At 42.1% G+C, this 14,251-nt stretch overlaps 1 protein-coding gene across 1 annotated transcript; it reads right to left on the bottom strand.

The window, feature by feature from the left end:
• Positions 1-6,529: 6,529 nt before the first annotated feature.
• LOC139414292 (ubiquitin thioesterase OTU1-like) lies at positions 6,530-9,741 on the bottom strand. The gene is made up of 3 exons (XM_071162203.1): positions 9,720-9,741; positions 8,697-8,920; positions 6,530-8,576 (listed from the first exon to the last, which is right to left on the bottom strand). Exons 2-3 carry the CDS (start codon positions 8,902-8,904, stop codon positions 7,876-7,878), a joined length of 909 nt encoding a protein of 302 aa, XP_071018304.1. The 5' UTR covers positions 8,905-8,920; positions 9,720-9,741; the 3' UTR covers positions 6,530-7,875.
• Between the last annotated feature and the right edge of the window lie 4,510 nt (positions 9,742-14,251).

Here is a 14,251-nt window from a genome sequence, read left to right as displayed (position 1 = left end):
GACACACTCCTCTACCACCCCTGGACCGAGCCTGCCACCCACCACCACTGTGTCAAATCCCATTCAGGTAATTAACGTTAGAGACTATTCAGCTATTGATCAATTAGGCACTGAGACTGGTTTTGATGGTAGGGACAATTTGTGGCTGTCTTATATGAGGTATACAGCTAAGACCCTGAAAAGAAAGGACTGCATTATATGTGGTCATGCTTGACCTGTTCTGGCTACACACCCATTTGTTATAGGAGAAGGAGAGGGGTGGTTGTGTATTCTGAGAAGTTTTTACCAGGTTAAGCCCAATTCAACCCTCTGTTCTTCTTTGAGCCTTGTGTTTCCTACAATACCTCCTCATCGGGCCCCTTGGGGTGTTAAGGCATATGGAGGCAATTACAGTTGCATCACGGGTACAGGTAATGGCATAGACTATGGGAGATTGCCTGAAGCTGATTGCAGTAGTAACAGGACCATCAATGCCACTTGGCCAGTTGCAGGCCTAAACCAAACTAGTGGTCTGGCCGATGTGTGGTGGATATGTGGACCCAAAAGAATACTGAGATCCATTCTTAGAGGAGACTGGCAAGGTGCGTGTGCTCTGACCAGTCTGATAATTCCACTGACCATTGTTGATGTTGCTGCTGAACAGCTGTTGGGTTCTGTATCCAGGGGGCCTGAAAACATTCCATCCCATGGGACACATAGACGTAGTGCTCCATGGACGGAGGATGTAGTTGACATACACACTAATCTGTTGGGGGTGCCAGTGGGGGTTACTCATGAGTTTCAGGCCTTGGGTAGGAATGACGGACTCTGGCACTTACTACCTATTATAGGTCCAGCCATAGTGGATGCAAGACAGACTGCATGGATTAATTATATCTACTATAATCAACAGCGTTTTGTGAATGACTCTCATGATGCACTCACTGGTATGTCTGAACAGCTGGAGGCCACATCTAGGGTTGCCAGCCAGAATAGACCTGCTTTGGATATGCTTCTTGCCAGTAAGAGGGGTGTCTGTAAGATGTTCGGTGAACAATGTTGCACGTTTATTCCTAATAACACCAGTCCTGATGGTAGTATATCTAAGGCCCTTAGTGGGCTTGATGCACTATCTGCTGAGATGAGGACCATGGCGGGGGTGGAGGAGTCTGGACTGTTCTCTTGGTTGGGAGCCTGGTTTGGTAAGTACACTGGTATGGTGATTACTGGATTTCTGACCCTAATTCTTGTATTTTTATTATTGATGTGTTGTGCTGCTTGCATCATACCGTGTTTTAAGAAGTCTGTTACAGATGTGGTGAAGGCTTCAGGCATGATGCCTTTGCTTGATGCTCCAGTTGGAGATACTGAATCAAGCTTTCAGGGGAGGATGGGACTGACTGAGGATGACCTATGGTATGCTGTGGGTGAGGTAGTAGAATAAATATTACACCACCACAGTTCCTTCTTTTACATTTTTGTTTTATGATAAGTTTTCTTTCCAGTATGTTTGTTCTCCCTGTTGTGAAGGTTTGGAGTCCCTGGGTGGCATGGAGCCCACCTGGTACAGGATAGGAGTAGCTGAGAGGACCAGATGGTTTATAATAATGCTTTGCTCTGCTTTACTCTGTTTTCCATGACCAAAGTTTTATTCTATATCTTACATGTCAATAAACAATAAAGTTGTATCCTGTTTTTGATAAGTGACACCCTTATGGGTGTCAAAAGGGGGAGACAAAAGCATATATCACTTGTTGATTTTTTTTTTCTTCTGTAAAATAATAAAAATAAAAAAAGTTTTATTAATAATAAACTTTGTATTATTTTCATGAAATGCTATTAACATATTACTATGTTGGGACCACTGAAATAAAGGATAATGAGTGACACCCTTGTGGGTGTCAAAAGGGGGAATCAAAAACTTCAGTTTATATATATGTTAATCAACAAAGGGATGTGCATCACTTCATATATTCACAAAATAAAGGTTTAAAGTTCCTGGGTTCATCAGCAACCTAGTTTATCGGATGGTGTAGTTACACCACACAGGGGTGTAAAAAGGGGGATTATGAGGATTATGTGTTATGCACTATAGCCCGTTACCATATATGTGATTGAATATTATCTGCTGTTGGCTTGTGTGGATGTATGTATGTGTTATGCAACATAGCTGACTTGAAACAGTGTTAACAGTTTCAGGGCCATGGGCCTGTCTCATGATGGAAAAATACAGAATAACATCAAGACAGGAACTGTGCAATGAGTTGGGGGGGGCACATTCAGAACGTAGCGTTGCGAGAACAAACAGTCTTTTGTTAGATAACAGGAGCCAGGTGCGAGATAACGGTATCAAGCATGAGCGCATAGATATTCTTCACAGCAACAGTTACATCTATCAACTGGAGCGCCCGGAGGCCGGGACCAGCTCTGCGCCAACAATCAACGATAGGCTGGGTGAGTCTAAACCACGCCCAGTCTCTACTCTGACAGGCCGGCTCGGAAGCAGGAACTATTTCTGTCAAGAGTATATTTATATTATCTTTGTCAAGAACAAGTCAGTTCTCTGTTTGCCCTGCGAGGTGGGACAGTATATACGAAAATTGCATTTACCACTTATTGCTTAGCTAATAAAAAATACATAGTATACAATCGGTGACTCAGTGTCATACTTATCCTGATACCAGATTCGAATTGACGCAACCCTAACATTATTGATGATGGAAGTTGATTTGTAGATCAGTCAGTAGGCAGTCGCCTGCAATGACGAAGAAGCCCATTGACATTAATTGAACAGCGAGTGGGGTGCATCACTTTCTCTTCCGTCACTGGGTGTACTACATGTTTTAGGGCTGCTAACCTTGATCCTGGAAGCAGTAAGCAATTTTGTTACAGTATTTAAAATAATGCCTACCACTAATGTCTTATATTCATTTATGAACATTTGAACATCTTGACCATGTTTTGTTATAATCTCCACCCGGCACAGCCAGAAGAGGACTGGCCATCCCACATATGCTCTCTCTAATTCTCTCTTTCTTTCTCTCTCTCGGAGGACTTGAGCCCTAGGACCATGCCCCAGGAATACCTGACATGATGACTCCTTGCTGTCCCCAGTCCACCTGACTGTGCTGCTGCTCCAGTTTCAACTATTCTGCCTTATTATTATTCGACCATGCTGGTCATCTATGAACATTTGAACATCTTGACCATGTTTTGTTATAATCTCCACCAGGCACAGCCAGAAGAGGACTGGCCACCCCACATAGCCTGGTTCCTCTCTAGGTTTCTTCCTAGGTTTTGGCCTTTCTAGGGAGTTTTTCCTAGCCACCGTGCTTCTACACCTGCATTGCTTGCTGTTTGGGGTTTTAGGCTGGGTTTCTGTACAGCACTTTGAGATATCAGCTGATGTACGAAGGGCTATATAAATAAATTTGATTTGATTTGATATTCACAGAATACCTGTTTGAAAATGAGTGTAGACGTGTGTCACTGTAGTCATGCACAGGTTTCCAATCCTATTATTGGAGGTTGAAGGTTCTTTTAAAATAACATGTCTAATCCAGTGAATTGGCAATGATTCAATTGATTTAATCCTGTTTGCAGGATTGGGATTCATTATAGCTGCTTTTGGTCACTGAACCCTGGCCCCATGTTTCATGAGCTGAAATAAAATATCCCCAAAATGTTCCACAGGCACAAAAATATTATTTCTTTCAAATGGTGTGTACAAATTTGTTTACATCCCTGTTAGTCAGCATTTCTGCTTTGCCAAGATAATCAATCCACCTGACAGGTGTGGCATATCAAGAAGTTGATTAAACAGCATGATCATTACATAGGTGCACCTTGTGCTTAGGACAATAAAAGGCCACTCTAAAATGTGCAGTTTTGTCACACAACACAATGCCACATATCTCAGGTTGAGGGAGCGTGCAATTGGAATGCTGACTGCAGGAATGTCTACCAGAGCTATTGCCAGATAATTGAAAGTTAATTTCTCTACCATAAGCCACCTCCAACATCACTTTAGAGAATTTGGCAGTACGTCCGACCAGCCTCACAACCGCAGACCACGTGTAACCATGCCAGCCCAGGACCTCCACATCCGGCTTCGTCACCTGCAGGATCGTCTGAGACCAGCCACCCGTACAGCTGATGAAAAAGAGGACTATTTCTGTCTGTAATGAAGCCTTTTTGTGGGGGAAAACTCCATTCTAATTGGCTGGGCCTGGTTCCCCAGTGGGTGGGCCTATGCCTTCCCAGGTTTACGCCCCTGCCCAGTCACATGAACCTTAAGTCCCAAATCCATATAATTTTTTTGAATTGACTGATTTCCTTATATGAAAATCATTGAAATTGTTGCATTTATATTTTTGTTCTGTATAATTATAAAGTTAGTCTACTAACTAAATTGAGCAAGATTTAGGGCTCTATTCAATCCGCATTGCAGAAATTCAGCTTTACGTGATTGAAATTTAAAGGCAATGTTTCAGCTTTTGCAGAGACAGTATTCACGGTAAACACGGCATATGTTGGCTCAATTTGAAATGACCTTTAAATTTATATCGCAGAATCTGTGATGCTTCAATTTTACAGAGTGAATAGAGCCCTAAATTGTGCAATATATATTTTTTAAGTATACTACAATAGCATTACCATTTTTGTTCCCTAGGCAGCCACTAGTTCTCCGATATCTAACGCCCACTAGAGGTGGCCTAGGCTAGGTCTTTTTGCTGACATCCTGCAAATAAATCCCATCTGTATTGTGCAGTTTATCATAAGGAAAACAGATATATGCATTACTGTATTCAGTTACTGATGGTGTCTCGGGTTACTGTCATATAGCTAGCTCCACATTACATTCTCCCATCAGAGAGATATGCTTTAAACATGAAACTAAAGCCTAACAGAGATCCTCATACACTGTTAGAACAGAGTAGCCTACATCGCAAAAGGTTAACAGTGAATGGCAGCGGTACTATTGCTAAGAGAGATCATTCATTGGTTGACAACATGGTATCAATTTGCAGGGCTCAAAGCACATTAGAATCTGAAACTAAATACAAAAACACATTCACTCAAATAATCTCCTAAATGGTGACTTTTATTGTGAAAAATCAAGTAAACCCAGTTTCTCTGTAGTGCTTTGTGTGCAACATTCATTGAAAGTGTCCTTGAACATCCATGTAATAGAACGTGGGAGAAGCCATATTTTAGTCACATCAACACCCAATAGAACAGGGCTCTCCAACCCTGTTCATGGAGAGCTACTTACTGTCCTGTAGGTTTTCACTCGATACCTAATCTGATTTTAATAATTAGCTGGTTGATAAACTGAATCAGGTGAGTTACAACTGGGGTTGGAGTGAAAACCTACAGGAAGGTAGCTCTCCTGGAACAGGGTTGGAGAGCTCTGCACTAAAACCATGCCCCAGACCCATACCTCGTACATGTCAAAGGAAAAATGCAGAAACTATGTATTTTTCTTACTGCAAAATCTGTCTTCAGTATTTTTCTGTCTAGAGACAGCAATTTCTGATACACCATTATATATTCTGATCAATTGACTTGTTCTTGTGTCAGGAAACAAAATACCACATTAATCAGAAAACATACCTGGCCATTACAATAGATCAAAGATTTTTGACCAACTTCATAGTTACTGCATTTTGCCTTTGTAGGGCAGTATAGGCTACCACACAAACTCGGCCTTGACCCAGAGTATTTCATTGTAAGACAAGATTTCTAGTGCTGATACATTTTCTATAAATAACAAGTCACAAGTTTTCTGAAAGGGACACTTTGGTATCTGTTTATGACCAGCTGACAAAAGCAAATTTTTTAAAATTTTGTTTAGAAAAATGGGAATAGATGTGTGAGAGCTTTTAGACTGTACTAGTAGTCTGATGGGGGAAAAAACCCAAATCACCAGCATTTCACCATTACACTGGTCTCTGCCAACAAAAAGAATGGGATGAATCTTTTTGCCAGTAACATTACCAACCACTTGAAGAAAAGTCAGAATTCATGTTTAAAGGGTTCAATTATCTATATCAACGTCTTCTACACTCCGTTTCAATAGCAAGGGTTGCCAAGAAACCCAACATTGAATTGCAATGAATTCTACGTCGGGCAAAAATGAGCATTTGAATCAGGAAAGTTTCCTCTCACGACATCTATAAGCCAGAATGTTGAATAAAATGATATTTTAACGTACTTTACCGGTTGTCGGTGCGATTTGTTCTTTGGTGGTAGGAATGTGAGACAATATATATCCACAGGACTGTATTATTACATAAGCTTTTCAAAGCACTGGTAGTGGGTTCAGATATCTATCACCTGAAGCATGCACAGAACCATGTAAACACATGCATGAGCTTGGCAAGTATGCATGCATCTTGTACATGCATTTTTATTTTGTGCGCATGCTTCAGGTGATAGAAATCTGAACCCACTACCAGTGCTTTGAAAAGTTTATGTAATTATACTTTACTGTGGAATATAGTCTCACATTCTTACCGCCAAAAGGACCAACCGCATGGACAACCAGTAAAGTATGTAAAAATATCATTTTATTCAACATTCTGGCTGGTAGAGGTCGTGGGAAGAAACATTCCTGATTAAAACAGTCATTTCTGACCAACGTAGAATTCAATGCAACTCAACATCGGGTTTCCAGGCAAGAGCTTTCATTGGTGAAAGTATAATAGTCTCAGTCTTCCTCTGACATGCATTTAGATTTAACATACATAGTTCAACATGACAACACTTGGTGGTCCTCACAATAGTCCAACAATATGAGTGAGGGTAATGGGGGATAAAAAACAAAAAACACAATCATGAAGTGAATGTTGAGATGCAAAGCACATTGTGTAGACAGTACCTGAACTGCAAATGTAAGAGGATTCATCCCTTAGATTTACATTATACATCATAAAGTCTATTCATCTATCAATTTCAAGATTAAAAGCTCCAAAATACAACAATTCAAAGGTTATGTTCATTAAAAAGAATTACACCATATAGAATACACAAAAAAATAAAGAAAAACCAATCTCACTATAGGTAATGCCAAGGCCTTTTAATGGCAGTGTCATGGCATAATAATAATTGCATTAAATATTTATGTTTCACACCAAGATGCAGACACCTCACACTGTATAAAATAACTAATTCAGCAATAGCCTACATTTGGAAAATAAGCTTGTCACAGCACCATTGAAGAATTTAGGGTTGTATTGACCTATAAGGAATCTAACTAAACTCCGCTATTATCTAATATTAAAGACATTGCCACTGTAAAACAATGAAAGAACACCTTTTCTACCAAGTAACTGGGTTTATATTTGATCTTTTGCCGTTTTCACTTTTTTCAAGTACTGGTGAGGCATCTACAAATAAAACCTTTTAAATGAATATTGTTATTGATGTGTAAAACCAAACGTGTATCATGCCACAATGGCCCCAGAAAAAGATTTCTGATTTCTGTGGTAGTACTGAAGAGTCTAGCCATACTAAACCTTTTATGCCACAAGTCAACTGTCAAAGTAAGGCATTTTCAGGCATCTCCAGTTCTGTTAAGAAAGCTTTCTGCTCCATTAGTGTCAACAAACTGAACACATGCTACATTGCTGAGCAACAACACTTCAACGAACAATCACCCACTGTGTATTGGGTGAGACTAAAAATGTCCCCAAAACAATTGTACAGAATATTATTCATGAGCTCATAACCTTGCAGTAAAGTAGCCTGTGAGCTGACAGCTGTAGTTGTAATACTGAACGGGTAAGACTGAACACAGTGTCTGATGCTGGATCAAGTGAGGTAGAGGATCATACAGACACACAGCGTTGTAAGATATGGGGGTTTGTGGTGGTTGTGAGGTAGTGCTCTGACTCACACCTCTCCAAAATTGGCATGGCCCGTCTCCTTGGCATGTTCCCGGGCCTCCTTCTGTCCTACTAGGCCTGTCTGACACACCAGGCAGCGCAGGGCAAAGCGGTTGACGTCCGTAAACTGCCGCTTCCTTCGAGCCTCATCCGCCAGCTCCAGGGCCTGGGCCAGGATGATGTCGTCTGTGGTGGAGAAGATGGTCTGGGGTGGAGCGTCGGAGCCGGGCGTCTCCTTTTGCAGTGGGTCATAGTGGATGCCGTCGTAGATGAGCAGCACGCGTTTGTGGTAGCCAGCGTCCTCACCAAATCGATCCACACGCACAGTCTGCGTGTCCACTACACAGATCTCACATTGGTGGAACTTAGACAGGATGGACACCTCGATGGCTCCACCCCAGGTGTCGTCACGTCTGATCCAGGTGCAGTACTCCTCGTTGGTCTTTCCCAACACCGCCTCAGAGTAAGCCATGGGGTTGCTGGACACAATCTGGGTGATGAGGCCTCGCATCTCGGGGGCACAAGCTGGGTCGTATACCCCTCCCTCTACCACGTAGGAGACACTGGTGAACAGGCAGGAGTTGTCTGCTGGAACGACCCGTCTGGCCAGCACCGGGGGAAACTCCAGACGGGGTCCCTTGGTTACAGCTGAATTTGTGGTCTGGGTCTTCATCTTGTTCTTCTCCTCCTCAACAATGAGAGTGTCTCCTGCAACAAATGTGTCATTCTTTTAATCAAATGCAGCCATGACATAGCAGGGTGAAGTCTATCCAGCTGTGTGAAAGTAACATTTGATTTATTCAAGTAAGAAGAGACACCATAGCCTACCTGATTTGATAGGGTAGTCCCTTAGGTGAGCATCTCCGTTTCGGAGGTCCAAGCTGGAGGGAGGGTAGCCAATCATGATCTTCTGTACATCACAGGGAATACCAGTCAGCTCCTCTACCTTGCTCTTCAGCTCCTGCACACTGGACTGGTGGGTCAGGCCCTGCATTATGTGGCTCCCATTTTTGGTCTTACAACGCAGACGCAACATCCTGGGGGTCCTTAAACTGTGGGAGGAAAAAACAGCATTCAACAAGGGATCATCTTCAGTTGTTAGTCACCTACAAGCCTGTGAAGTGTATGCTAGTTTATTCAGGCCAAGGAACCTTAAAGCTAGACTTACTTACATTTCTAATGAAAAAGTTATTTGTTTCAGATCACACCATGCTGATGACACTTTGGTGGAGCTAAACAAGTGGCTAAACTGCTGATCACAGCAGTGAGAGCAAAACAACTGACTGCAACAATTTCTTTGTCCTGCCACTCCCAAGAGTATTTCTGTTTTAGCAGCAGTCACCAGTTAGCAAGCTAGCTAGCTAGCATGTTATGGACACCTTCTTCTTCTGCTAGCTACAATACTAGACGAGCTGGCTATCTGGCTTCAATTAAAATGGTAAACTCAAACTGTCTAGCTACACACAAGCACAAATATTTATGCAATATCATTGATGAACTGATTGGTAGTTAGCTAGCTAGCTTGACAACTAGCTACCATAAACAGCTAACGTTACTAAGCTAGCTGGCTAAACTGTTCAAATCAAATTGTATTGGTCACATATATTTATCAATGTTATTGCGGGTGTAGCGAAATGCTTGTGTTCCTAGCTTCAACAGTGAAGTATCTACAACTCACAACAATACACACACATCTAAAAGTAAAATAATGGAATTAAGAAATATATAAATATGGTACTTTACACTAACTAACGACATTGCAGCCTTGCTTTACATAACTAGCTTCATAGATACCAATGCTACGTAATGAACCTGTTTAATTAATAATTTGACCTTTATTTATTTGCTTACCTGATGAAAAGTGTTACCCTGCGGCGGCGCGAACAATCAATATCCAATGACAGTCTCTAATGTGTATAACATCACAACTGTGTCGTTCGTAACGTTGTTACTCTACACAAATATGACGTGTACACAAGCTTGTTTTCTTTTGGCATGAAGAGATGATTGATTCATTTTATTATCAATTAAAAATATAATCAAATCAAATCCTATTGGACGCATACACATACATACAGTATTTAGTAGATGTTGTTGCGGGAGTAGGGACATGCTTGTGCTCCTAGCTCCAACAGTGTAGTCATATCTAACAACACACAACAATACACACAAATCTAAAAAGTAAAAAAATTGAATTAAGAAATATAGAAGGTAATGGTGGTATACAGAAGATAGCCCTATTTGGTAAAATACCAAGTCCATATTATGGCAAGAACAGCTTAAATAAGCAAAGAGAAATTACAGTCCATCATTACTTTAAGACATGAAGGTCAGTCAATATGGAAACATTTCAAGAACTTTGAAAGTTTCTTCAATTGCAGTCGCAAAAACCATCAAGCGATATGATGAAACTGGTTCTTATGAGGACCGCCACAGGAAAGTAAAACCCAGAGTTACCTCTGCTGCAGAGGATAAGTTCATTAGTTCAACTGCACCTCAGATTGCAGCCCAAATAAATGCTTCACAGTGTTCAAGTAACAGACACATCTCAACATCAACTGTTCAGACCAGACTGCGTGAATCCGGTCTTCATGGTCGAAATTTCTGCAAAAAAACCTACTAAAGGACACCAATAATAAGAAGAGACTTGCTTGGGCCAAGAAACACGATCAATAGACATTAAACCGGTGGAAATCTGTCCTTTGGTCTGATGAGTCCAAATTTGCGATTTTTGGTTCCAACCGCCATGTCTTTGTGAGACGCAGAGTAGGTGAACAGATGATCTCCGCATGTGTGGTTCCCACTGTAAAGCATGGAGAAGGAGTTGTAATGGTGTGGGGGTGCTTTGCTGGTTACACGGTCTGTGATTTAATTAGAATTCAAGGCACACTTAACCAGCATGGCTACCACAGCATTCTGCAGCGATACGCCATCCCATCTGGTTTGCACTTAGTGGGACTATCATTTGTTTTTCAACAGGATGATGATCCAAAACACCTCCAGGCTCTGTAAGGGCTATTTGACCAAGAAAGAGAGTGATGGAGTGTTGTATCAGATGACCTGGCCTCCACAATCACCTGACCTCAACCCAATTGAGATGGTTTGGGATGAGTTGAACTGCAGAGTGAAGGTAAAGCAGCCAACAAGTACTCAGCATATGTGGGAACTCCTTCAAGACTGTTGGAAAAGCATTCCAGGTGAAGCTGGTTGAGAGAATGCCAAGAGTGTGTGAAGGCTGGCTACTTTGAAGAATCTCAAATATAAAATATATATTTTATACAAATATTTATTCACTTTTTGGTTACTACATGATTCCATGTGTTATTTCATAGTTTTGATGTCTTCACTATTATTCTACAATGTACAAAATAGTAAAAAAAATAATGAAAAACCCTTGAATTAGTAGGTGTGTCCAAACTTTTGACTGGTACTGTATATATATACACAGTATATGATGGGATTTATAGACATTATAGACAGTATATGGATAGAATATGTAGTATATCTGAAGAACACGTAGAGTAGAATAGTATACAGCAATAGTTAAATAGGATAGGCCTCGACTAGAAATCTGACTATACAGTACATACAGTACATATTAAGTGGGTAAAACAGTATGTAGACAAAAGTCACCAGTGTTTCATTATTAAAGTATTCCATGACTTTGTTCATAGGGCAGCAGCTTCGAAGGTGCAGGGTTGAGTAACTGGGTGGTAGCTGGCTAGTGACAGTGACTAAAGTTCAGGGCAGGATACTTTGCGGAGGCCGGCTAGTGGTAACGATTTAACAGTCTGATGTCCTTGAGATGGAAGCTGTTTTTCAGTCTCTTAGTCCCAGCTTTGATGCATCCGTACTGACCTCGCCTTCTCAATGGTAGCGGGGTAAACAGGCTGAGGCTTGGGTGGCTGAGGCCCTTGATGATCTTCTTGGCCTTCCTGTGACACCAGGTGTTGTAGATGTCCTGGAGGGCACGCAGTGTGCCCCCGGGGATGCGTTGGGCAGACCGCACCACCCTCTGGAGAGCCCTGCCGTTGCGGACAGTGCAGTTGCCATATCAGGCGGTGATACAGCCTCACAGAATGGTCTCAATGGTGGTTCTGTAGGAGCAAGTGAGGGTCTAGGGACCAAGCCAAATTTCTTCAGCCTCTTGCGGTTGATAAGACTCCGTTCCATTTCAGATTGTTAGTGATTCGTATGCCGAGGAAAGTTTCATCTTCTCCACTGCAGCCCCATTGGGGGCGTGCTCTCTCTGTTGTCTCCTGAAGTCCACGATCAGCTCTTTAGTTGTGTTGACATTGAGAACACACAGGCTGCGATAACACAGGCAGACCAATTCTGATATTTGTTCCACTAATTAGTCTTTTGAACAATCATATTAGATCTTTTCACTTTTTCAGAGCTGATCTGATTCGTCATAAGACCAATTAGTGAGAAAAAAAAGTATTCACACAGTTTAACATTTCTAAAACGTGACAGGGATATCACTTCAAAGTCAGAGACTTGTTTCCATTGTGGATGGATCCAGCTATGATACCAAGTCTCTTTTAAAAATAAATGTTAACTGTGACATAGACATAAACTGTGACATTAACTGTGACAGTTTATTAGGTACATCCATCTAGTACCAGGTCGGAACCCCCTTCGCCTCCAGAACAGCCTGAGTTTTTCAAGGAATAGTAATGTTGCACAATTAGTATCAAGGGACCTAACATGTGCCAGGAAAACATTCCACACACCATTACCATTACATCGCCACCAGCCTGTACCATTGACACTAGGCAGGATGGGGCCATGGGCTGGTGCTGTTTAAGACAAATCCTGACTCTGCCATCAGTGTTATGCATCATGAACCAGGATTGGTCGGACCAGGCAATGTTTTTCCACTCCTCGATTGCGTGCCCACTGGAACTACTTATTGTTTTTAGCTGATAGGACTGGTCATCATGGATTACAGGTAAATCCGCACCGAGCTAAAGGCTAGAGCTGCCGCGTTCAAGGAGCGGGACACTAATCCGTACGCTTATTAGAAATCTTGCTATGACCGCAGACGAACCATCAAACAGGCAAAGTGTCAATACAGGACTAAGATTGAATTCTACTACACCGGCTCTGACACTCGTTGGATGTGGCAGGGCTTGAACATTTTTACGGACTACAAAGGGAAACTCAGCCACGAGCTGCCCAGTGAAGAGAGCCTACCAGACGAGCTAAATGCCTTTCATGCTAGCTTCAAGGCAAGAAACAGTAAAGCATGCATGAGAGCACCAACTGTTCCGGACGACTGAGTGATCACGTTCTCTGTAGCCGAGACCTTTAAACAGGTCAACATTCACAAAGCCGCGGGTCCAGACGGATTACCAGTACGTGTGCTCAAAGCATGCACGGACCAACTGGCAAGTGTCTTCAATGACATTTTCAACCTCTCCCTGACCGAGTCTGTAATACCTACATGTTTCAAACAGATGAATCATCCTGACCGGTTGCATCACGCCTGGTATGGCAACTGCTCGGCATCTGACCGTAAGGTGCTACAGAGGGTAGTGCGTATCTCCCAGTACATCCTGGGGCCAAGCTTCCTGACATTCAGGACCTATAGACCTGGCGGTGTCAGAGGAAGGCCCCAAAAAATTGTCAATGACTCCAGTCACCCAAGTCATAGACTGTTCTCTCTGATACCGCACGGCAAGTGGTACAGTAGCGCCAAGTCTTGGACCAAAAGTGTCCTTAACAGCTTCTACCCCCCAAGCCATAAGACTGCTGAACAATTAATCAAATAGCCACCTAGACTATTTACATTGACCCCCACCCCCTTTGTTATTACACTGCTGCTACTTTACAAATTACCTCGACGAACCTGTACCCACACACATTGACTCGGTACTGGTACCCCCTTTATATAGCCTCGTTATTGTTATGTAACTTTGTTAGTTTTTAATTTTCTTTTTGGACTTTAGTTTATTTATTAAATATTTTCTTAAGTCTATTTTTTGAACTACGTTGTTGGTTAGGGGCTTGTAAGTAAGCATTTAACGGTAAGGTCAACCCTTAACCTACACCTGTTGTACTCGGCCCATGTGACAAATTAAATGTTATTTGATTTGCTGCAATAGCCCATCCGTGAGATGGACCAACGAGTTGTGCATTCTGAGATTCCGTTCTGCAAAGCACTGTTGTACTGAGATGTTATTTGCCTATTTGCAGCCCGCTGTTAGCGTTCTTCTTCGACCTCTCTCATCAAGCCGTCAAGTTTTTTGTTTGTCACAACATTCTCAGTAAACCCTAGACACTGTCATGCATGAAAAGCCCAGCAGGCCGGCCGTTTCTGAGATACTGGAACCTGGACGCCTGGTACCGACACTCATACCACACTCAAAATTGCCTAG

The sequence above is a fragment of the Oncorhynchus clarkii genome, chromosome 7 (genome assembly GCF_045791955.1).
Source record: "Oncorhynchus clarkii lewisi isolate Uvic-CL-2024 chromosome 7, UVic_Ocla_1.0, whole genome shotgun sequence".
Lineage (NCBI taxonomy): Eukaryota > Metazoa > Chordata > Actinopteri > Salmoniformes > Salmonidae > Oncorhynchus > Oncorhynchus clarkii.
The sequence above is the reverse complement of the archived record's forward strand: the minus strand, read 5'-3'. Positions and strand labels throughout refer to the sequence as shown.